We start from the raw sequence: 22,515 nt of genomic DNA on the forward strand, positions 1-22,515 counted from the left end.
GATGAACTTAAGATTGCACTCAGGCAATTGTTCTGTCAGGGCAAGCATTTTGGCTAGCCTGACAAAATGATCTCCTTCCCCTGCCTGCCCGCTGTTTGTCTGGGAGTTTTCCTGCACCCCCCCCCAAGCCAACTTTGAAGCAGGGAGGAGGGAAGCTCCAGTCTGCAAGCAGGAGCCTTTGTGCAGGGCTTCTAAGGATGAATCTCATCCTGCCCAAAGTGACATACCTCCCAAGCGCCCCAGGAAAAAAAGGTCCTATTCCCCCACACACACAGTGGCCATTTTGGGTGCTGTCATCTCTCATGCTGTGCTCTTGCACCAAATAAGCACTTTTATCAAAGCCATGCAAGGTCTCCCCCCACCACCACTTTTGGGGGTGAGAGCAAGGGGCATGGGTCACATGACTCACCTGGGAGTATGTCCCAGAAGACACATGGTCCCGGTTTGGGGCTTGAAAACGTTGGACAGAATGTAGTGTTATTCTGAGGCAATGTAGAAGGAAATGGTGGCTGCCACAAAAAATAATGGGATGGCTCAGAGAAAATTTTGCACATGGCCTTTTTCTTAGGGGATGGGGGGGTGGAATCTTTTGGAAAATTCGAGCTTGATTGAAAAAGTTGGATGAGGAATGGAATTCTATAAACATGGCCACCTGGTAGGATTAGCTAGTCAAATAGTTAAGAGGGTAGAAGGGACGGTTGGATGGAAAGTTAAGGTTGCTAAAAGAGAGGGATGCATACTGTGGATAGAGTGGGGTATGATGAAACCTCTTGGTTAAGAGGGAAATAATTGTATATATGTTTCTAATTTTAGAGAGGCATTCATATTTCTTTAGTTAAGTAGCAAAGTGGGGGAACTGGCCAGGTTTCAAAAGAGTGGAGCGTTTGGTTTCCTTTTGGGTTTTATTGTTAGAATTTCAATGAGCTGTGCACTCAGCTGAAAAGCTATAAATGTTCCTATTCAGTTATATGGTGTGTGGATTTCTTGGAAGCAGATTGTTCTGCAATTTCAAAATGGGATAGCATTAAAACATAAATAATTGAACTACAAAATTACACTTAATGATGTGTATGGAAAAATAGGAATACTTCTATGTTGAGGCTTTTGTAGCCTTACTTATTTTTTAAATAAAATAATAATAAAGTGGGAATGAGATTAACTACATACACATAACCATTTTTAAAAAACAAGAGCTAAAGCCTCCATTCACTCCAGGTTGGGAAGCCACATTAGCACAGCTTAGAAAGTCCTTACGTCATGTAGCCAGTGCCACAGAACATTCTCTCACAAAGTCAATTCAGAAAATAGAGGATTTAGTCAGCGCTGTAGGCTTCTTTTGATAAGCTCTATCCTTTAAAAATGATCTTTTTCTTGGATTCTTTCATTGCATCATTATCTCCCCAGTGTCTCAATATACAATCCCCATGTATAGTCCAAGCAGCCATTTCAGTATTTGGATCTTGGAGTTAGTTTTATCAATGCATAAATAGTCAGTCAGTCAGTCAAGTTTATTGCTTATAGCCAAAGATTGCTACAGTGTATACAATGTCATTCAATAAAATATATACTAGTTTGATACAAAAACTTAAAACATTTACATTGTCAAAACATGACCTAATCTGCACAAAGATTAGTATACAAATTAATATACAAATTGAAACATTAGACAATAAAATTTATAAGCTAAAATCACCACAGGGCCACTAATATATTAAAAGTAATATTAAATAATACAATAGACAATTATGTACAAAGTTTAGTGAGAAAAATACGGCTTGGTGTAGATGGGTTCAATTAAATTCATCTCCTTTACAGTTGATAGCTATCTCGGTTATATAATTTTTTTCTAATTTTCCTGCCGGCAGTTGCAAAAAGTGCTGCACGCCAGGTCATATGCTTATCTATGTCTGCGAGGAGATAAAGAATCATGTCAGAAGGATTCTGGCCAGGGGACCTTGTCATTATAGGTGTCAAAAACCATTCTCTTGCTTCATTATATAAGGGGCAACGTAAGATATAATGCGTAAGGTCCTCTAATTCAGGGCATCCCCTAATACAAACATGTTCATTTACTGGTATGTCTCTCATCTCTATAAGAAGAGTTTATTGTATTTAATCGTAACTCTGTAACAGCTTTCCGGAGTTGTACAAAAGTCAGTTCATTGAAAACGTATGTTCATGGGCCTCTCTAAGTTTAAAATATAATGGGGCGCATGTGGATAGGTACATGGAGTTTAAGTAGTTTTTAGTAGCCACTGCCCTTGTGGCCCTTTTAAAAATATTATTCTGAGAATGTAGGGGAAGTTCTTTGAGCCCGGATCCCTGAGAGGTCATATTTGCCCATCAGTTGGGCAGAATGATGTACCCAGTTTTTAAGGGGTAATCCATTCGCGAGCTCAGTCAGGCATTTTTTTGGTAACCTAGTGTTGTCCATCTGTTGAACTCTGAACCAGTAGCAGTGGTGCTTCAGGTTAAGAACAGTTTCAGGTTAAGAACGGAACTCCAGAACGAATTAAGTACTTAACCCGAGGTACCACTGTACTGTGCTTTTTAAGAAAGCACTCCTATAAAATACAGTTTATACTATTTTATAGGAGTGCTTTCTTAAAAAACACAGTACAGCAAACATCAATAAATGTACAAAGGTCACTCAGGAACCATGCAATTCCACATCTTCCAGTGGCAGCATTTTGGAGCAATCTCTAAAGGGCACAGAGGACACTGCTTTCCTGTAGCCATTCAAGTTGTATGTTGCTAATTTTAGTGAGGCATTAGGATTTCTTTGGGTAAGAGGCAAGTATTTGGGTAAGCAGGACATTTTTTCAGCAGCAGCAGCAGCAGAAGAAGAGTTTGGATTTGATATCCCGCTTTATCACTACCCACGTGACCCAGAAGTGTCTCCGGACAGTGCTGGCCCCTGGCCTCTTGAGTGAGATGGGTGCACAACCCTAGAGTCTGTCAAGACTGGCCCGTACGGGCAGGGGTACCTTTACCTTTACCTTATCACTACCCTAAGGAGTCTCAAAGCGGCTAACATTCTCCTTTCCCTTCCTTCCCCACAACAAACACTCTGTGAGGTGAGTGAGGCTGAGAGACTTCAAAGAAGTGTGACTAGCCCAAGGTCACCCAGCAGCTGCATGTGGAGGAGCAGGGAATCAAACCTGGTTCACCAGATTACAAGTCCACCGCTCTTAACCACTACACCACACTGGCTCTCACTGGAACTCAGTTCCAGCACCTCTCAGGTGGACACCAATGCCATTCTAACAATGGAGGCATTCATTGTGAGGTCCAGCACCTCTTTTTCTAGAAAAAATAGCACTGTGGGTTATAATTTATTTGGGTAAGAGCTGAGGTGGGCACTATCTGTTTTCCCAGGCTGTGTTCATGTCCCTTTCTGTCCAAGCAGAATGGCAAGTTTTCCAGCTCTCCAAGACTCAGATTTGGCAGCCTAGAATCTCTGTTGCCATTCTCAACCCTTCAGGCATTATTTCTCACATAGTATGCCCTCTTCTTGATTTGATGCAGGTGTCCCTGGATTAGCTACGTTGTTTTGAATTTGAAACTGTATTCAGGATGCTGCTGCAGTTTTCCACTTCTGTCATCCTTTTCTCTCCAACCTATCTAAAATAAAGAAATCCAAATGGCTTTGTATTATTCCCAGTGTGGCCTCTCCTTAAGATGGTCTGTCCCAGAATGAATTGCACATTCCGGCCAATGTGTATAAGTCATTGTAATTTTTTTTATAATTTTTTTTTCATAAATAGTGTTCATATCCCTAGTCCCCAACACTTTCCTCGGCAATTATTTTTACTATGAACAAATGCGATAGAAAGAAGACATATACAGCCACAAAATATGCAGGAAATTGAAATGTTAGGAATGTCCCCATGCTTAAGATGTCATTATTTTTTTCAACCATCTTTCTTTCTCTGCCTTAAAAAAATAAGGATTTCCACCCTGCAAAATTGCATTAGTTATGTTAAATGTTCTGTTTGCAATTTTTGTATATTTATTTGCTAACAGAGTGAGAGATTTCATCTGTCTCATCTGTTCACTTCTTGCCTGTTTCACCTCATTTAATTTCCTCTAAGCTTCATCTGTTCATCTGATTTTCAATACAATCTAAATCTGTTATCTACAAGATTGCTGGGACAATGTGCAGTGTCCTAGCGGTAAGGAAGATAGAAAGAACTATGGAATGGATAGTGGATAGTGGAGGCATTTTCCAATTCAAGTGAAAGCATGAGAGGTTTTTTTATGGACTTCAGTACTGAATTAAGTAGTGGGGGAAAATTAAAGTAAAATTAGAATGTTATTAAATTAATGGTGGTGATGCTTTAAGGAGGGTAATGTATACTAAGTGATTTCCACATCAAGGTGCTATCCTTATCAAAACAGACTTAAAAAAATATTAAAGGGAGATGTAGTGGCAGCTGTTTAATGAGATCTCGAACTAATAAAATGCATTTTGTACAGGGTTTTTTTCTGTAGAATTTTTGTGCAGAGTTTACTTTAAGTCTACTTGATCACTTCAATCTGCAGAACTTGCACTTCTACAAATGTTGTTCAGTGTCAATTCTGTGCTTCCCTATAGCGTGGCAACACCTGTATTTTGGAACTTCCTGAAGGCATCAGGAAACATTTTAGGTTTCTGAAAAGATCTTTTGGCAGGCCTATTCAGACATGTCTTATTGTGTTTCATGGGGTTTTTTTAGATTTCTAAACAGTTTTAAAATGTATATGTGTGTGTGTATGAGCGTGCGCGCGCGCGCACACACACACACACACTTTGTGCTTTTATTACAGATACGTTTGTTGCCCTGGGCTCCTTTGGGAAGGAGGGCAGGATATAATTTTGATACATAGGTAGTTAGGTAGGTAGGTAGGTAACTAATAGCAGATGAGCTGGCCCAAACAGTTAGTCCTGATTTCACATAGCTCTTTGTGTAGGAAAAGAAGAAGCATGCACATCACTCAGATTTATTCAGCCATTTCTTTAAACATATGAGCCGTCTCCTAGTCTAGCTACATTTTTCTGGTTTTGACATAGGGCCATCAACTCCTACACCAGACACATCTAATGACCCAATAACTATAGCTGTATTTGTTATTAAAATCACTCAAGTGATAGACTGTATTCTTAACTCAATTATGTGTCTGTTTCTCAGCTTTCCTCTGTGTTATGGCCAAATGCTCTGCTTTGTACTGTGGCATTCTGTGAGTTATAGAATCATAGAATCACAGCAATCCTCCTACATAGACTACAAATTGTGATTCTACAGCTGTCTAGCTTAGAAGACCTTTTGTTTCAATGACGAGTCACAGTGAAATATGCCAGTCACCTGAGTGCTTATTGTGAGGTTAAAGATTTTAAGCTTAAACCTGATGATGAAGTGACCACTTAGATGCTGGTTTGTGCTGTATTTATGTAGCAGGACAGACTGAAGATGGCATACAATTTTTGCATTAGCCCAAATGCCTTTTGGTTTCAATTTCATTTTTATTTTATTTGTAAGACAAAACAAAAAAGAGGGTCATGAAAGTTTGGAAATAATAATAATAATAATAATAATAATAATAATAATGTGTTTATTATTTATACCCCGTCCATCTGGCTGGGTTTCCCCGGCCACTCTGGGTGGCTCACAGCATAAATAAAACATTAAAAACTTTATGAAACAGGCCTGCCTAGTTTTTGATTTTAAAAAATTAAGTAACTTATTTAATTAATTCTGTGAACAAATTGTACTGAGGAGCACCATTTGCTGGCAGGGTGCTTAAAATAGCAGTAATCTAATTTGATGGATGAGTAAAACGATCCCATCTAACATTTATTTTCTTGAGATTAAAGTCGATAATAGTTGTATGTAGGCCAATACAATCTAGCAGAAAGAGATAGTAAAAGTGGATGTGAGCATTAAAAATGCAGAAGGCTGATGAAACAAGGCACAAGGTGAAGAAGAAGTTTGCATACACACCATCTATTTAGAGCACACGGCTTCCCCTAAAGAATCCTGTGAATGTAGTTTGTTGAGGGTGCTGGAAATCATAGCAGTGTGAGGGGTGAACTACAGTTCCTACAGTTCTTAAGAGGTAGACACAGGCAGCTACAAGCAATGCCCTTCCTAGGTTCTGCTTATTGTATAGTTTAAGCTGAGATAAACAAACTAGCTCAAATTCAACCAGTGAACATCATGGCTGAGTAGAGATTTGAACTTAGGTCTCCCCAGTTTGATTCTACAGTGGTACCTCAGGTTAAGTATTTAATTCATTCCAGAGGTCTGTTCTTAACCTGAAACTGTACTTAACCTGAAGCACCACTTTAACTAATGGGGCCTCCTGCTGCTGCCACGTCGCCGGAGCATGATTTCTGTTCTCATCCTGAAGCAAAGTTCTTAACCTGAAGCACTATTTCTGGGTTAGCAGAGTCTGTAACCTGAAGCGTCTGTAACCCGAGGTACCACTGTATACGTAGAGTGCAATGATGCTGTATTACACCACATCAGTGCTGGCCCAAGACATTTTGGCACCTAAGATGGACTCCAAAATGGCGCCCCTCCTCCCTGCCAGGGAAGAAGGGATCAGGGAAGATCTACATCAGGAACAAGGCAAAGCGAAAGAAAGATTGACCTTGGGGTCTGTTGCCCCAAGTGGGCTCTGTTGCCTGAGGTGGTTGCCTCACTGTGCCTCATAGGCCCTGCTCCACTTGGGCGCTCATAGAGCAGGCAAGGACAGTATATTGGATTTCTGGTATCACATGATTCTCATGGTCAATAAGATTCTGATCATTGCTGTTAACATCTGAGCTTGCAGACTGTAATTCCCTTCTCCAACCGTGAACCAAGAGATATGGTGTGAAACATCATATCAGCATCCCTTTTTTCCTTTATTTCATCCATGGGCACAAGCTTTTTCATTCACCTGGATTGAAAAAGTCCAGAAGCAAAACAAAGCAAAGCAGAAGAATAGCAGATTGTGGCAGTATTTTTTTCCACCCCACAAGCTAGACCAAGTACTTTCAAGTCCCAAATCTGTTGAAAAGTTCACATGTTGGGGAGCGGGGATTATGTCACTATAGTTCAAGGTTTCTTAAAATGCCCCACTTCATCTTAATGCCCAAGTAGAAGGGAAGCTTTGAATTTATTTTATTTTTTCCACAAGGGACCTGGAAACAGAATTATCCTGAATTTCACAACAGGCAGCAAATTAAAAGAAAAGAAGAAAATACTGTTGCTAAAAGCCATAACCATTTTTCTTCAAAGCTGATCTCTCCGTGCAGGAGAGAAATTAATCACAAGGCAGTTTTGTCCTCAGATTTCCATATATTATAACTGGGTCTGCTGCCAGCCTTTCCAACTGTCACAAAGCAGGCATGCTTCCAAGAAGCAGAAGTGAACATTGGGCAGAGCTACAAGTGCACAGCTTTTGTAACTATTTCAGACACGAGAGTCACCAGAGCTTAGTCATTGCACATGGGAGACTTCTGATAAGGGTTTTAATAAAAGTATGAAATCAGGTGCAGAAAATAATTCTATACTGAAGATTGCTAATGAGGAACTCAAATCTGTCCTCTGATTGCATACCTGTTTTCTGCTGGGTGCGGTGGGTAGGAAACTAGGAACTTTAAATACTTACCTTACTCTACATATTTTGTGGACAAGTTTTCTCAGAAAATCTTCTCAGAATGTTTGTCATAAGTTTATATACCCTTTTGTGTGGAAGTGGGGAAGCCGACACCCTATTAGGTGTGAGTAAGGAAAGCTGTGTTTGTGAAGAAAAATACAATTATTAGAATTTTCTATTAAAATTCAATATCTCAGACCAAAGCTGAAGTCTTTAAGGAAAGGGGGGGGGAGGTGGTAGAGCCATGGCTTCTGTGAGAGATAAAAGCCCCCCCCAAAAAAAAAACACACACGTAATTTCTCTATAGATTTGGTTGGCTGTGGCGTTTCAAGGCTGAAGGGCTACACAACTTCATGATGGGTTTCACAGAAGAGTTACTCACTCTCACTACTCCTTTCCTTTTCCCTGGCAGAACTAGCAAGAAATATTAGTCACAAACAGTTCTGCATCTTTCCAGCAGACTGCAGGATACACGAGACATCATGCTCTTCTGAGATGGTGCTGTACAAAAAGCTCTGTCTCAATGTACTCCCTCATTCTTTGTCCCACTATGTGAGAGGAACTGGTTCCAGAAAACTTGCTTGTTGGGTTTTTAATTCATCTGAGATTCATAAGCCTAAAGAGTGATTCACACAACCACAAGTTGTGTGACCATTTTTGGGGATGGTGGCCAGTTGTGGTGATGTCCTATAATTATCTGCACTTAGCAGGGACTACTTTTCATCCAGACTTCCTCCCCAGACCATACCTCTCACTTACCATACTGCATTCCCTCCCCAAGTGTTTTTGCCAGGCTAGAATGTGTCATTTAACTGTGATGATGCCTTTTGTTTACCTGGATTGAGGATAGAAGGGTGTGTGCGTGCATGTAGAAACCTATTTCTTTTTCATAGCTATTGTACAAAGGTAAGGTAAGTGCTCCTCCCACTTTTTGCCTATGACCCACCCACTACTGGCTTATGACCACTGGAAGTGAAATCATGACTAAAAAAGACTAATGCCTCATAAAGCAATATAAATGGCATTCAGCTTGTTCGAAAATCAGGCAAAAATATTGATTGTTTCCTTGCAAATATGGATTGTTTTCTTGACTTTTCTTGGAACTTGAGAATCTGTCTATATATCAAGCAGATTGAACAAAATCCACAAAAATAGCTTTTGTATGTGCTTTTTCCTAGAATTACAACAACAGCTGCATGTATGATGGATCTACGAAGATACCCCCTGGATGAACAAAACTGCACACTGGAGATAGAGAGCTGTAAGTACATTATTTTTATTTTTATTTTTTGTAAATCCTACGTACTCAAACTGATTCAGACGTTTAATGTTTGCCCCTGCACCCACATGCTACTAACCTAGTTGTCTGTGTGTCGGATGACATTTAGATCCTTGTAAACACACAAAACAAATTTAGCTCTCCAGATGGATTAGTAATTTGTGGCACAAGGATTAGAGGAACTTATTTTGTGTGTTTGATGGACAATTTTCAGCTTTTAAAGTCTCACTCAAATGTCTTTTGGAGTTCATGCGAGGAGCATGAGGATTACTATCAATTCCTTATCCTTTTCTGCTGCTGAACAGGATTGCTATTTGTTTCAGGTTTTTTAAATGAAGGGTTTAGATTGGTCATTAAAGTAGATGGTGTATGCACCACTGTAATTAGGCTTCCCAGTGCAAACGTGATTGCTTTATCATGTGTATTTACTTTAATTATTATTTCCTGCCTCTTTGTACTGATTCATATGTTTGATTCCTCCCCCCAGTGTTTATATTGCAAATTCTGCATTTTCTGCACAAGAACATAAAACATTGATGATAACTTTATAAGTAAGCATTGTGTGCAGCAAGTTAGTTGACATATTCAGTTGATTGGGTGTGTTTGTTGAAGCACTCATGCAGGAGGATAAGGTGCTGGAGAGGAACTGGGATGGATTCCATTTCAATTTGCATTTAAATGTAATCTTACATGATTTGCACTTTTTGAAAGAAGAAGTGAAGTGAAATACGGCCACCCTTCAAAATTCACACTTATCCAAATTTTGTAGTGCAATTCCGCAGCCATGCAGTGCATACAAAATGGCATAAAAACACATATATTAATGAAAATCACAAACACAAATGTTTGTACAAGGCAAAATTGCATACAATAAAGAAATGTGTATATTAGGAGAAAGTAGCATATAATGCTGATGAATTTTATATATATATATCTGTCAATCTCAGAATCTCTCAGTTTCCCATTTTTCCAATCAATACAGGTGATATCAATCACCTATTGATTGGGAAAATGATAAACTGCGAGATTCTGAAATTGACAGATTCACGCATCCCTAGTGCTGTGTGACCTTAATTGTAGGTGGGTGGGTGGGTGTTGTTTAGGCCTTAATACATAGCTGACAGTTTATGCCCATCCACTATTGCTTCAATTCCAACCCTTCCTTCTGCATTCTAAGCACTCCTTCGTGGTTTGTTAATGAGCTGTGATGTCATGGTTCCGTGTGGCACTGAATTGATGAGTCCCTCCATTATTATTATTTTTAATTGGCCAAACGATGCTGAATCCTGCCATGAAACCAAACTTTGATGTTTAACCTACCTAATGCATTTTTCAGTATTTTACTTGTAATATTTAAGGATAATTAATAATTGCTGCCTTTGCTTATTGACTATACATGTATGATTAATTATGTGTGTGTGATATATAACTAGCAATGGTGGATTGTTAGCAAACAGAGAAAAACCAAACCATTGAATTATATTAGTGGAAACTGTGGCCCAGATTCATATAACCTGGTGAACTACCAGAAGCCAACCCAAGGGCTCCCACTAGTGCAATGGGACTTCCCTCCTCTCTCCTCTCCCTGTGTGTCTCCTCCCCCAATCCACTTTGGAGGATCAGAAGATTCCCCCAGACCAATGTGCAGGGAGGAGAAGAGGGTGCTTGCTCCATCTGGCAAGCAGAAACACTGGAGCTGATGGAACGATCAAAATAGCATGATGTTGAATTCCTCCCTATGACCTGGATTTCTCAATATTCTGCGGTTGTTTCCAGTTCAGCAATAATGACCCAGAATTAGTAACAGCAACATGAAATACTATGGGAAGGCAAATTTTCCTTCCACTTATATCTGTCTGAGAAAGTACTAGCACAATTTATAAGACATATTGCCAGCTTTGTGCTTTTTTATATAGTATCAGCAGGATGGAATGCCTTACATTTCATTTAGTCTGGTGCTAAGTATATGTGTGTAAAGGGAGTGCAATATTTTCTGTGTAGGTGAATTAGGTCATAAGGCAGCCCTCAAAATGCTTTCTGCAAAGCACATTTAGGATATATGGAAAACAACTGAAACGGCACTTGAAGGTACAAAAATGGCACTACAGTACAGAAGAAATAAATTAAGTAAATTCTACAATTAGTTAGAAGGAAAGTATAGAGGGATATTATTCCTGTAGTTTATTCCAAGGTTACACCTGGGAAGAAGTGTGCGGGCAGGTATATGGATGAATGGTTTGGTTGGGTAAGTGTAGAACAAGCCATTTATTTTAAATAAAAATTAGTGCCAGTTGCTTATAACAATATAGGCATACTAGAACAAGGTAATCTGAAGGTGGGATCAGAATTCACAGCATAGGAAAATGTTTAAATTAAGGAAAAGCAAGAGTGCTTATGCAGATTTGTCCTTGCTTTCAGATCCTTCAGATTGTTGGCTTAGATATACAGTAGAAATGAAATTTGCACATCATGGTAAGCCAGGGTTGCTGGCTTATCATCATTTATTCTGCATGAGTAGCATGTCTCTATTACATCCAAACCCAGAGCATGGCTTACTGCTTCCTAACAAGCCAGGATCTTTAGCCAGCCTCTTATTGAGTCATGTATCCTAATGTTAAAATGTAAAGGTAAAGGGACCCCTGACCGTTAGGTCCAGTCGCAAACGACTCTGGGGTTGCGGCGCTCATCTCGCTTTACTGGCTGAGGGAGCCGGCGTACAACTTCCGGGTCATGTGGCCAGCATGCCTAAGCCGCTTCTGGCGAACCAGAGCACCACACGGAAATGCCTTTTACCTTCCCACTGGAGCAATACCTATTTATTTACTTGCACTATGACGTGCTTTCGAACTGCTAGGTTGGCAGGAGCAGGAACTGAGCAACGGGAGCTCACCCCGTCATGGGGATTCAATCCTCTGACCTTCTGATCAGCAAGCCCTAGGTTCTGTGGTTTAGACCACAGCACCACCCACACTAGGGAATAACAAATCAGCCTCCCAGTGACATAACACTTCCTTGGATGCGGCTGGATGGTGCTGTCACCAACCCAGAGCTCCCTCAACCTTGCCACTACCTTGCCCATCCCCAACCTGCAGGGCAACTCCACTACCCTCCCCACCATCTTCTGTTGCTGAGCAAATTTTTGGGCTTCTTACAAATCTTCCTAGTCCCTGGGTGCCCTTATCCATCGTTTCCTCCTTTCTTCCATTGCAGCCTTGCACCAATTCCTGCCAAATGGATTGGTTTCACTTTCCTCCTCCTTTCACATAAGGAGGACCCAGTTTATACCAACTGCTTCCTCCATCTTAATTTCACTCCCTGTACTATCCCAGGAACAATTTTTCTGGAGGGGGTGTAAGTGGGTTGAGGACAGTGGAAGAGGGAAAGCCTGCTTACATGAATGTTGTTGTTGTTTTAATATCCCTGGTTCCCATGCCTTCGGGCTCCCGGTCTTCTCTGCAATCTTGCCTATGTCCTTCACCACTTTTCTTTTCATTATTATATAACTCAGTCCTGACTGCAGAGCCTTGGGACATGTACTCCCAGAAAAATATATTGTAGTGCATGCATTGGTCTTTCCCTCCTTTTTTATTTTATTAAGTGGACAAAATCTATGTCTACGTTATCTGACTTTTCCCTTTCCACCAACTTTTTTTTTCTGTGTTCCAATATTAGCTGTGTGTTAACAAATGAGCCTCTGTGCCAGAGGCAAACAGATGTTTTTCTGCAGTTCACAGAACACCGGTTTCTCTCATTAAATGTATAAATAAATAAAACAAAGAAACCCAGGAATTGCTGGATACTGGTTTTCAGATGACACCATCCATATGTAAAAGCTATGGTGTGTAGCTTGCAGATACAACCAGAAAATTATTTAAAATAATTTTGGAAACGTTCAGCTAATCATGTCCCACTCATACCATTGATTTCAGTGATGTGATGATGATTTTGAGGATAACAGTTAATTTCTTCTTCCTGTGTGTCACAATGCTGTGATCTATGTAATGAAGAGTTCTGTCTCCGAGTCATCTTTGTCTCATCCCCATTATAGTACTTACGGTAATTAAAGCACCATTAATCCTCTATATTCTTTACAACCACCATGTTATTGCTTCATGAGGGACACACATCTTTTCAGAAGCCCCTTACCCACCTTGGTGAGTGTCTTTCTGTTTTCTTGTAAGGCCAATAGGATTTTTCTGGAATATTTTGAATTTTCAGAATTGCGATACTCAACTTTAATTCCCCTTTGGGTGAGTTATGACTACTGCATTGTTCAGAATTACCACAAAGTTTTAAATGGTTTGCTTATTTTTGCTTGTAGTCTATTTCCTAGGATTCCTTTATCCCCCCCCCCCTCGCACGCATACTACTTTTGTGCAATATGACTGTTTGCAGTCAAGAAATACCTGCTGTGATAAGTGAAGTTTTTCTTTTAAAAAAAGGCTTCCCACCATTTAAACGTAGGAACTGCATATCACAAGGAAAATTGGTCAGATATTATTTGTTTATTTTCAGCATCCTTTAATCTCTCTGTGGTAAAGACTTGCCATGGAGACAGCAGGGTGCAGTTTTTAAAGGGTATTGAGGAAATTGTGCTGCAGTCCTTTTTGTAAGGGGCGTGTTCACATGGTGTGGTTTTCTTTCTCCATAATTTCCAAACTACCCTGACGCAAGCTAGTAGCCTTCACTTGCTGGTGACCTTGCTAGTTCGTTCTAAGATATGGTGTCACACAGACACATGCCTTGGCCAGCAGCTCTGGACTGTGGCAGTTCTACATTTCAGACTTGTCATTCATTTCATTAACCCTTGTAGGAGTAACTTCCATGACACAGCCCCACAATTTCACAGACTACTCAACCTGTATTGTGCATTTGCTGACACTGGACTAGTGGTAGAATTTTTATTCTCTCCCTCTTTTTCTGTCACTTTAAAAAAGAAATATATTATCAAACCATAGGTGGCCATGAAAGAATAATACAGTTGTTACAGGTACCATGCAGCTTACACACAGTTATAAGCCTGTCAGCTTCATTGGCTCCTGTCAGCTTCTATTGCTCACAAAGTTACTCTGCTCACAAAGTATCCTGGATAAGGTGTAAGGGTGTGTTGCTGTTTGTTTGTTTGTTTGTTTGTTTGTTTGTTTGTTTGTTTTAAAAATGGCAGATCATTCTCGGAAGCTATAACAATGTATTTTTAGCAACAGAAAAACCAGCATAACAACAACAAAAAAATTCAACTACTAACATTTTCAAGCACTTTTACCTTCTGAAAACATGGGATTAGGCAATTTTTTGCTTTCTGCCATAGATTATGTGCTTTCCTTTAGGGTGCACAGCACACTAAAAATGGTCTCAACACAATCTTTAAAATCAGTTACGCTAGGTTATTTTCAGGGGTTTAGGTTTCGTTTATCTTGGTATTAGTCATTCCTTAGTTATTCAGCATGGTCTTGAGTTCTGTGGTCTCCTCGCCTGGTACAGTAGGGTATTTTTCAGGGGTGCACATCTGCTCCCACAACAAATGTAAATAGTCATCATGTATTTTAGTCACATCCTGACTCTCAGGCCCAGTATGGTTTGCTCTGAGAGGGCTACAGGTTTTTTGTCCCTGCTCTAAAGGATGGCAAATCATGATGGAGCCAATAATTATTTACCAGAAAAGTAATCCAAAATCACAATCCAAGGGGAACAAAAGGTCAGTTGCCAGGATTTGAGTAAGGAAGTTAAAACAGCAGCTGAAATGTGAAAGAAAGGAACAAACTGGGCTGGAGAAAGCAGCTAAATATGAAAACTTAAAGCTAGATGTGATGGAGCACAGCACAGAGAGGTATTAAAGGTAAAGGTACCCCTGCCCGTACGGGCCAGTCTTGACAGACTCTAGGGTTGTGCGCCCATCTCACTCAAAGAGGCCAAGGGCCAGCGCTGTCCGAAGACACTTCCGGGTCACGTGGCCAGCATGACATCGCTGCTCTGGCGAGCCAGAGCCGCACACGGAAACGCCGTTTACCTTCCCGTTAGTAAGCGGTCCCTATTTATCTACTTGCACCCGAGAGTGCTTTCGAACTGCTAGGTTGGCAGGCGCTGGGACCGAACAGCGGGAGCGCACCCCGCCGCGGGGATTTGAACCGCCGACCTTTCGATCGGCAAGCCCTAGGCACTGAGGCTTTAACCCACAGCGCCACCCGCCTCCCCAGAGAGGTATTAGGACAGAATAAATTCAAGCAATAGCTGAAAAGTGACCTAGATAAAAAAAAGCCTAAAGTCAGCAGATAAGGTCCATCCACCCCCCCCCCACCCCCCATAAAAGAAGAGAGATTGGAACCATAATGGAAAATTCACTAAAAGGAATAAGAAAGTTTTTTGTTTGTTAACGCATGGAGTATTACTTGTATATGGTTGTTGCTTCATTTATAAGATTTATACTCATGTCTAGTAAAAGAGGGACGTGGGTGGCGCTGTGGGTTAAACCACAGAGCCTAGGACTTGCCGATCAGAAGGTCAGCGGTTTGAATCCCCGCAATGAGGTGAGCTCCCGTTGCTCGGTCCCTGCTCCTGCCAACCTAGCAGTTCGAAAGCACATCAAAGTGCAAGTAGATAAATAGGTACCGCTCCGGCGGGAAGGTAAACAGCGTTTCCATGTGCTGCTCTGGTTCGCCAGAAGTGGCTTAGTCATGCTGGCCACATGCCCTGGAAGCTGTATGCCGGCTGCCTCGGCCAATAAAGCGAGATGAGCGCCACAACCCCAGAGTTGGTCACAACTGGACCTAATGGTCAGGGGTCCCTTGACCTTTACCTAGTAAAAGAAGATGTATACTTTATTTGTTGTATAAGATTGTCAATAAAGTATTTTAAAAATAAATAAATAAATAAATGGCCAACTAGAGACCCCCTGATCATCCAGATAGAGTATCTCACTATGAGAAAAGGCTAAACTAGTGTTTGGTTGGTTGGTTGGTTGGTTGGGTGGCTAGCTTAGGAACAAATTAACTAGGGGAGGAGGAAGCATGACAGAAACCTACCAGATTAGCAACCATATAGGTAGTGAATAAAGAGAAACTATTTTTGTCATAATGCTAGACCTTCATTACACAATGGAACTGATTGTATGTTCAGAACGATTAAAAGCACATATTTATACAACACATGTACTGTGCACTGAATTTAGTGCTGGCATTTTAAACAAAATTAGGCAAATCCATGAAGGGCAAGCCTTTCAATGGGTGATTGTCATGACAGCTAAAAGTAGAATCTGTATGTTCACATGCCACATACCTTTTATTAACAAAACTAATTTCAAACTTGTGTTTAATATACTGACTTTTTCTGAAGCTGGCAAGCATAATTTCCCAGATTAGACAAAATGGGAACCATGATTGATTGGACACTTCCTGATTTGATTGCTCACAATAGTGAAGGAAGAAGCAAATGCACGGCCACATATGCACACTGAAAGGCTAATTTGTTTCACAGTTTATAATAGCCACAGAAATGATGATAATAAACAGCGCACTAAATAGTTTTGACTAGATACATTTTCAAATAAAACAAAAAGCTTTCATTGAAAAAAATAAATTTGAGAATAATAAAATTAATTTGTGGCACATAGAGAGCAAATGTGCATGGATAAATTCTCTGAATGGCAGTTGCCCTGGGAAGTACCTTTTCCTCTAGCAGTTGAACATGAAAGAGATTTTGAATCAAAGGCTAAGGGTCCCCCCCCCCCATTTTCTTATACCACACATAAGATTACATGCAATCTCATTTCGTTTAAAGGTTTTCTTGACAGATCCCTTCTTTTTACAGCTTTCTGCACACTCAAGGGGACTGCAGAAAAATGTTTTTTCAAATGATTTTCTTGTGTTGAAGAATACTTCCTGTTCTGCTAGAAATAGATATCCTTGTTCAGTAAAAACAGCCCCTTGGCTATCCTTTCCAAGGTATTGAACAAGCTTAAATAAGAGGTGTTTCAAACGTGTGGTGGTTGTCGCAATTCTGTCATAAGACTGCACCACCTCAGAATGCATATAGGAGAATGACCGTGGTTCTGCTAAAGATGTTTGCCATTTCCACACTGAGGGAGGCTGTAAGGGAAGGAGGGGCATGTCTTCAAAAAATGGTGGTTTCTCCAATGTGCATTCTAACTTGGTCCAGTGGCATGAAAAGACTGTATACAATGTGAGCATTTTAACATGTTCAGAAAGCAGCTTTTCAAACTGCAGTTTGTACTGGAATTCAGATCACAAAGTACAAAACGTGCATATTGTGATTCTTCTTCATTGCGAAGAGTTATTTCAATTAGGTTTATACATATCTGACTTGCATAACATTGTCTGCAAATATGTTGTGTTTACATATATGTACTAAGGTACTACTACTACTACTACTACTACTAATAATAATAATAATAGGAATAATACTGTCAAACCACATCCGGAATACTGTGTCCAATTCTGGGCACCACAATTTAAGAAGGATGTTGACAAGCTGGAACGTGTGCAGAGGAGAGCAACCAAGATAGTCAAGGGTCTGGAAACCAAGACTTATGAGGAGTAGTTGAAGAAGCTGGGTATGTTTAGCTTGGAAAAGAGGAGAATGAGAGGAGATGTGATTCCTGCTTTGCAGGGGGTTGGACTAGATGACCCTTGGGTCCCTTACAACTCTATGATTCCATGATTCTATAATATCCCTGCCTTTTCCTAAACCAGGATTCAAGGTGGCTTACAGAGTAATTAGAAACATCTAAATAAAAGTACAGTATGAAGCATAAAAAGCCATTCTTCAGTGGAAAAAGTTTTGTTACTGCTGTTCAGTTTTATCCTTCCTTGTCTTTTGAAATGTTTTTGTTTTGTTTGATTTAAAACAAAATTGCAATCTTATAACACTTACCTAGGAATACATTTCAGTAGGCTCACTGGGTCTTACTTTTGAGTGTAATCCTATACACACCTACTCAGAAAAAAGTGTCAATGGGATTAGTGGGGCTTGCTCCAGGAAAGTAGGAGTATTGATTTCTGTCATATTGATTTCTGGTTAAAATGTGATACTTTAGATCTGCTGTGCAACACTCATGAATGCCAAATTTCTGTTATTGCTTGTAGACATATATAGATACGTAATGTGTTATCTTGCTGCTCTATAAGACATTTTACAAAACAATACCCATGTTTGCATTTTGAAGAACAGAAGCATGTGGAGTCCTGTTCATTTTTCACTGTGTGAAACCGTGGAGAGAGTTAATTGTAGCCTTTGTTTCATTTGTCAAATAACTCTTCACCGACGGTACTAGGGTCTACTCTGAACGTATCCATAAGATCAAAAATTTACTAACGTTCCTGACAGCAGTTCTTGACACTGTGTATGTTCATTGCTGTTCATTATCTGCTCTAAAAATCTAGCAAATGACATCTGCTTTTAAGAAAAAGTGAGGAAGTGTAATTAGTGTGCCTTGGATAGAATATTAAACAGCAAACTTTATATATTGGAGAACTGCATCATTCTTAATGAGTATAAGCTGTGTTTGTTGGAATTCTGAGATTATCTAAGTAATGCATTGGTTGTCCTTTGTGTCCAGTTTAGGAGCAGGGTTAGTAAATCCATACTTAAAAGTTTCAAAATAAATATACTGGGAGTTTGATTTATTGGCATCACTAGTGGCAAATGGATTATCCCAGAGTGAATGCATGCTGGTAGAGGCATTCTCCAGTTCTTTCCCCCACAAAAGGTACTGCCTGGAGTTTCTGGTGCATTTCAGAACTAATACTAGTCAATCTTTATGTCCTTAGTTGCACTGAAAGATAATTTTTTTGTGGGTCTTTGTCTCATATTCCATTGTCTCATATTCACCAAGCAATACAGCACTATCATTGCATTCAACGTGTCTAAGACATTTTGTTTAACTAAATATATGATTCTTTATTATCCAGACCAGTAAACAACATATAAGATGTTCCCGTCTTGACCCATACTAGAAAACATGCAAGTTCATGTTAGGTTAGAACAGGTGTTGTTCATTCCTATTATACTTTTTGCCTCTAGAGAAGCGGGGAGGCTGAGTACCTTAGGTATTTCTGCAAAATCTTTTAGGAAAACTGAGTTGCCTCATTCATTACACATTGCTTCTGAACCAATAACTTAGCTTTGTAAATGACTGTATAAATAACCCCTACCTCCTGGCATGGGAAAATGATGAATTTCAGGCTTTGAAGATGTCCGGTTGTTATAACAGCTGCAACAAGAATTTAAACCTGCTAGAACTGAACAGCTATTTTTGTATGGAATAATGAAATCTGCTAATCATAGTATTTTCTTTTGTTGAAAGTGCTGCCAGCTCAGCTTAAAATTGCTGCAGTCCAAATTCCCACTTCTGTAACTTTGTCATCCAGTAGAATTGCATAAATGGGCTAATTTCTTACTTTGGGCAACAGGAGAAAAATATATTTTAAAAGCAGAAAAATAATCCTTTTCTCACCATCTCTCATTGTGGCTCTAATATCTGATCACAGATTGTTTGGATTAACCTACTGTAAGCGTTATTATACTATTAGTAGTCATTTTTTAAAAAAAATAATAATCTTGTTTTTGCAATGACATGGGAGACAAAACTTGTGGTTAGGAGATGGTTAAATCAGTGAACAAAGCAGCTGTGGTGAGAATGGCCTTAGGACTGTAATGCTGGTGAAGAGGGCTCTTAGCCCTTCCCCCACCCCACTGGTGATGTTTTTGTGAATAAAATTGTCCCCCACCCCCCAAAATACTATATGCTCTGTAGAGATACTAGCAGCTAAGGGGCATAATTTTTATCAGGTGAACAATATTTCCAGTGCCACAGTGCTAATCTGATTGGTGGCATGCTACAGCTACTATTTTTTAAATTATGATTACATTGCTGGGAGATCTTAATCATAGATCTTGCCAGTCATGCTTAGTTTAGTCCTTATGGTCCCTATCAAGAGGATTTTCGTTCAACATTTGAGAACCGTGACTAGGTGGAGGAGCTGGGAAGGAGGATGGGTAGCACTGGCCATTCCGTCAAACAGAGTGGGAGGGCAGCTGATTCTGGATGTATTGAATGGGCAGCTAATTAGTTCATAACAGTAGTGTCTTGTATGGTGGTGCAGAGCTGCTTTTCCCAACACCGGCATCTCTGCAGCTTTCCTGGATGGTGCTAGATGGAGTGGGGCAGGGCAGTGGCAAGGTCATGGCTGGCACACCACACTAGAAGCTACAGATCCATAATGATTGCACTTTTACTGTCAGCGACCAAAGAGGCACATGTGGGATTATCAGGCTCAGATTGAAAAATAAGTACACCAGCCTTGGGCAGAGGACCTCCTTGGTAGTGGCGCCTGCCCTGTGGAAAACCTTCCCATCAGATGTCAAGGAAATAAACAACTATCTGACTTTTAGAAGACATCTGAAGGCAGCCCTGTATTGGGACATTTTTTAATGTCTTATGGGTTTTTTAAAAAAATAATAATATGGGTGGTTAATAATAATAATAATAATAATAATAATATCTTAATTTGGAGAGGGGGTGTCATGTGCTGCACCACTTCGGTTGGTCCTTGGAATGGGAGTGTCAAAATCAATGAAGGTAGCAGAATGTTAGTTCAGGGAAGGCTCAGAGAAGCTACTTAGGGAGTCTGCAGGGTTTCACAATTAGGCTCTTACAAAGGTGGTATTCTCTATTAATCAGTGCACCTACATGACGTTGTCCATGCATCTACTGCAATTTGTAAGATGACATAATAGCACAGGTCATTGCAACTGCTTAGTTGGCCCCTGGGTGGGAGCACTAACCTATGAGCACCTCCCAGTTGTGGCCTCGCGTTCTCCAGTGACAAACATGTGGGAGATTTGCACTGCATGAGCCAACTCAAAGTGCTGGATCGTTAAGAGACCCCGATAGTGTAAAGGAAGGCAATGTTTCATTAGATGGAAGATTATGAAATAATATAATGAAACACTAAACCACATGGAATCTTATATTTATTAGATTGGAATGACATTTGCACAGAATGAACACATTGTGCCATCCAAAGTTACTTTTGTCCTTTTCAATCAGTATTTTGTTTGTATTGCAAATACAGCATGTTCAAAGTCTGTATGAATCATGAAAATGTAGCTGCATTCTGCCATTAGAAATATTCTCATTTTCCATGCCTTAGATCTATGAAATCTGGAGTGATGAGTTAGTTTATGTCTGACAACAACAGCAGTTCCTTTAAGAGAATTCAGCCAAGGCTTCATCTAACTTTTAGCAATGCTAGGGGATGCAGTTGTCATTTCCTATCAGCCTAAACTATGGTAACTGATGTGAGAAAATGCCATTGCAAGTTTGCTAGAGCATATTGGCATGCAAGTTGTAACACGACTACTTCAGTAGGAAACTTTACAAGCTTTCAGAAATTACAAAATGCATATGGTGCAGTATCATGGGAATATAAACTTGGCACATACTGTCTTTCCAAATTGCTATGGCAAAGACTGTTAACTTTTTTGCTGTTGTGAATTAACAGCTCTGCTTCTTCCAGTCCTTTGGAGGATGAAAGGCTGGGCTATCTCAAAATGAATAACTGGAAACAATGCCTTATGAGGATCGGCTAAGGGAGCTGGGCATGTTTAGCCTGGAGAAGAGGAGGTTAAGGGGTGATATGATAGCCATGTTCAAATATATAAAAGGATGTCACATAGAGGAGGGAGAAAGGTTGTTTTCTGCTGCTCCAGAGAAGCGGACACGGAGCAATGGATACAAACTACAAGAAAGAAGATTCCACCTAAACATTAGGAAGAACTTCCTGACAGTAAGAGCTGTTCGACAGTGGAATTTGCTGCCAAGGAGTGTGGTGGAGTCTCCTTCTTTGGAGGTCTTTAAGCAGAGGCTTGACAACCATATGTCAGGAGTGCTCTGATGGTGTTTCCTGCTTGGCAGGGGGTTGGACTCGATGACCCTTGTGGTCTCTTCCAACTCTATGATTCTATGATTCTATGATTCTATGATTCTATGAATATTTATCCTGAAACATGACAAGAATAAAAAACAAAATAGTATTTTAATTTTTTGAGAATTGCCTCACATTCAGACAGTCCATCCTCAGCTGGTAATGCTCATCCTATTCATAGGAGGAGGAAGACAGAACTCAAATCCCTGTAATCTTGAGGAGCTGATTAGTGCTCTCAGTGATATTCTTTCTTCCAGTTCTATGATTCTATAGCAAGGAAGATCATGCCACCATTCCAAAAACAATGGCTTTCATTATTTATTTATTTAAAAAAATGTTTTGCTCATTTTGCTTTGAAAGTCTACCAAGACTGCTGCAGAATTGAAGGGGGAAGTCTTGCCAATTTCACATTTTTAAAGTTTTATTTGCAAGAATGGTGTGTATAAGTAGAACATGGCAAAGCTACGATGCCCAGAAGTTAGAAGGTATTGAATGAATGTTAAAATCAAAACTCTTACAAGGAAGACAAAGGACAAACTCCCACGGTTGTGGTTACAAATATGCATTTTTTAAAAAAAAAGTCAGTTTCTAATATAATTACTTAACTTTACAGTTTCTGCAATCCAATTGCAGCTTCCCTTCAAGAGAAAATAGCAGAGGGGCCAGGGA

The 22,515-nt window shown here is 40.0% G+C and overlaps 1 protein-coding gene across 7 annotated transcripts in view; it reads left to right on the forward strand.

Annotated features, from left to right (window-relative positions):
• GABRB2 (gamma-aminobutyric acid type A receptor subunit beta2) overlaps positions 1-22,515 on the forward strand; it is a 106,521-nt gene that overhangs the window by 40,885 nt on the left and 43,121 nt on the right. For all 7 annotated transcript variants that reach the window (XM_083430859.1, XM_083430863.1, XM_083430861.1 and 4 more), the window contains exon 6: positions 8,805-8,887. In XM_083430859.1, the coding sequence (XP_083286985.1) occupies positions 8,805-8,887 (83 nt within the window). The remainder of the gene's footprint in view (positions 1-8,804; positions 8,888-22,515) is intronic.

This window comes from Podarcis tiliguerta (genome assembly GCF_965153285.1).
Source record: "Podarcis tiliguerta genome assembly, chromosome: 2".
Classification (NCBI taxonomy): domain Eukaryota; kingdom Metazoa; phylum Chordata; class Lepidosauria; order Squamata; family Lacertidae; genus Podarcis; species Podarcis tiliguerta.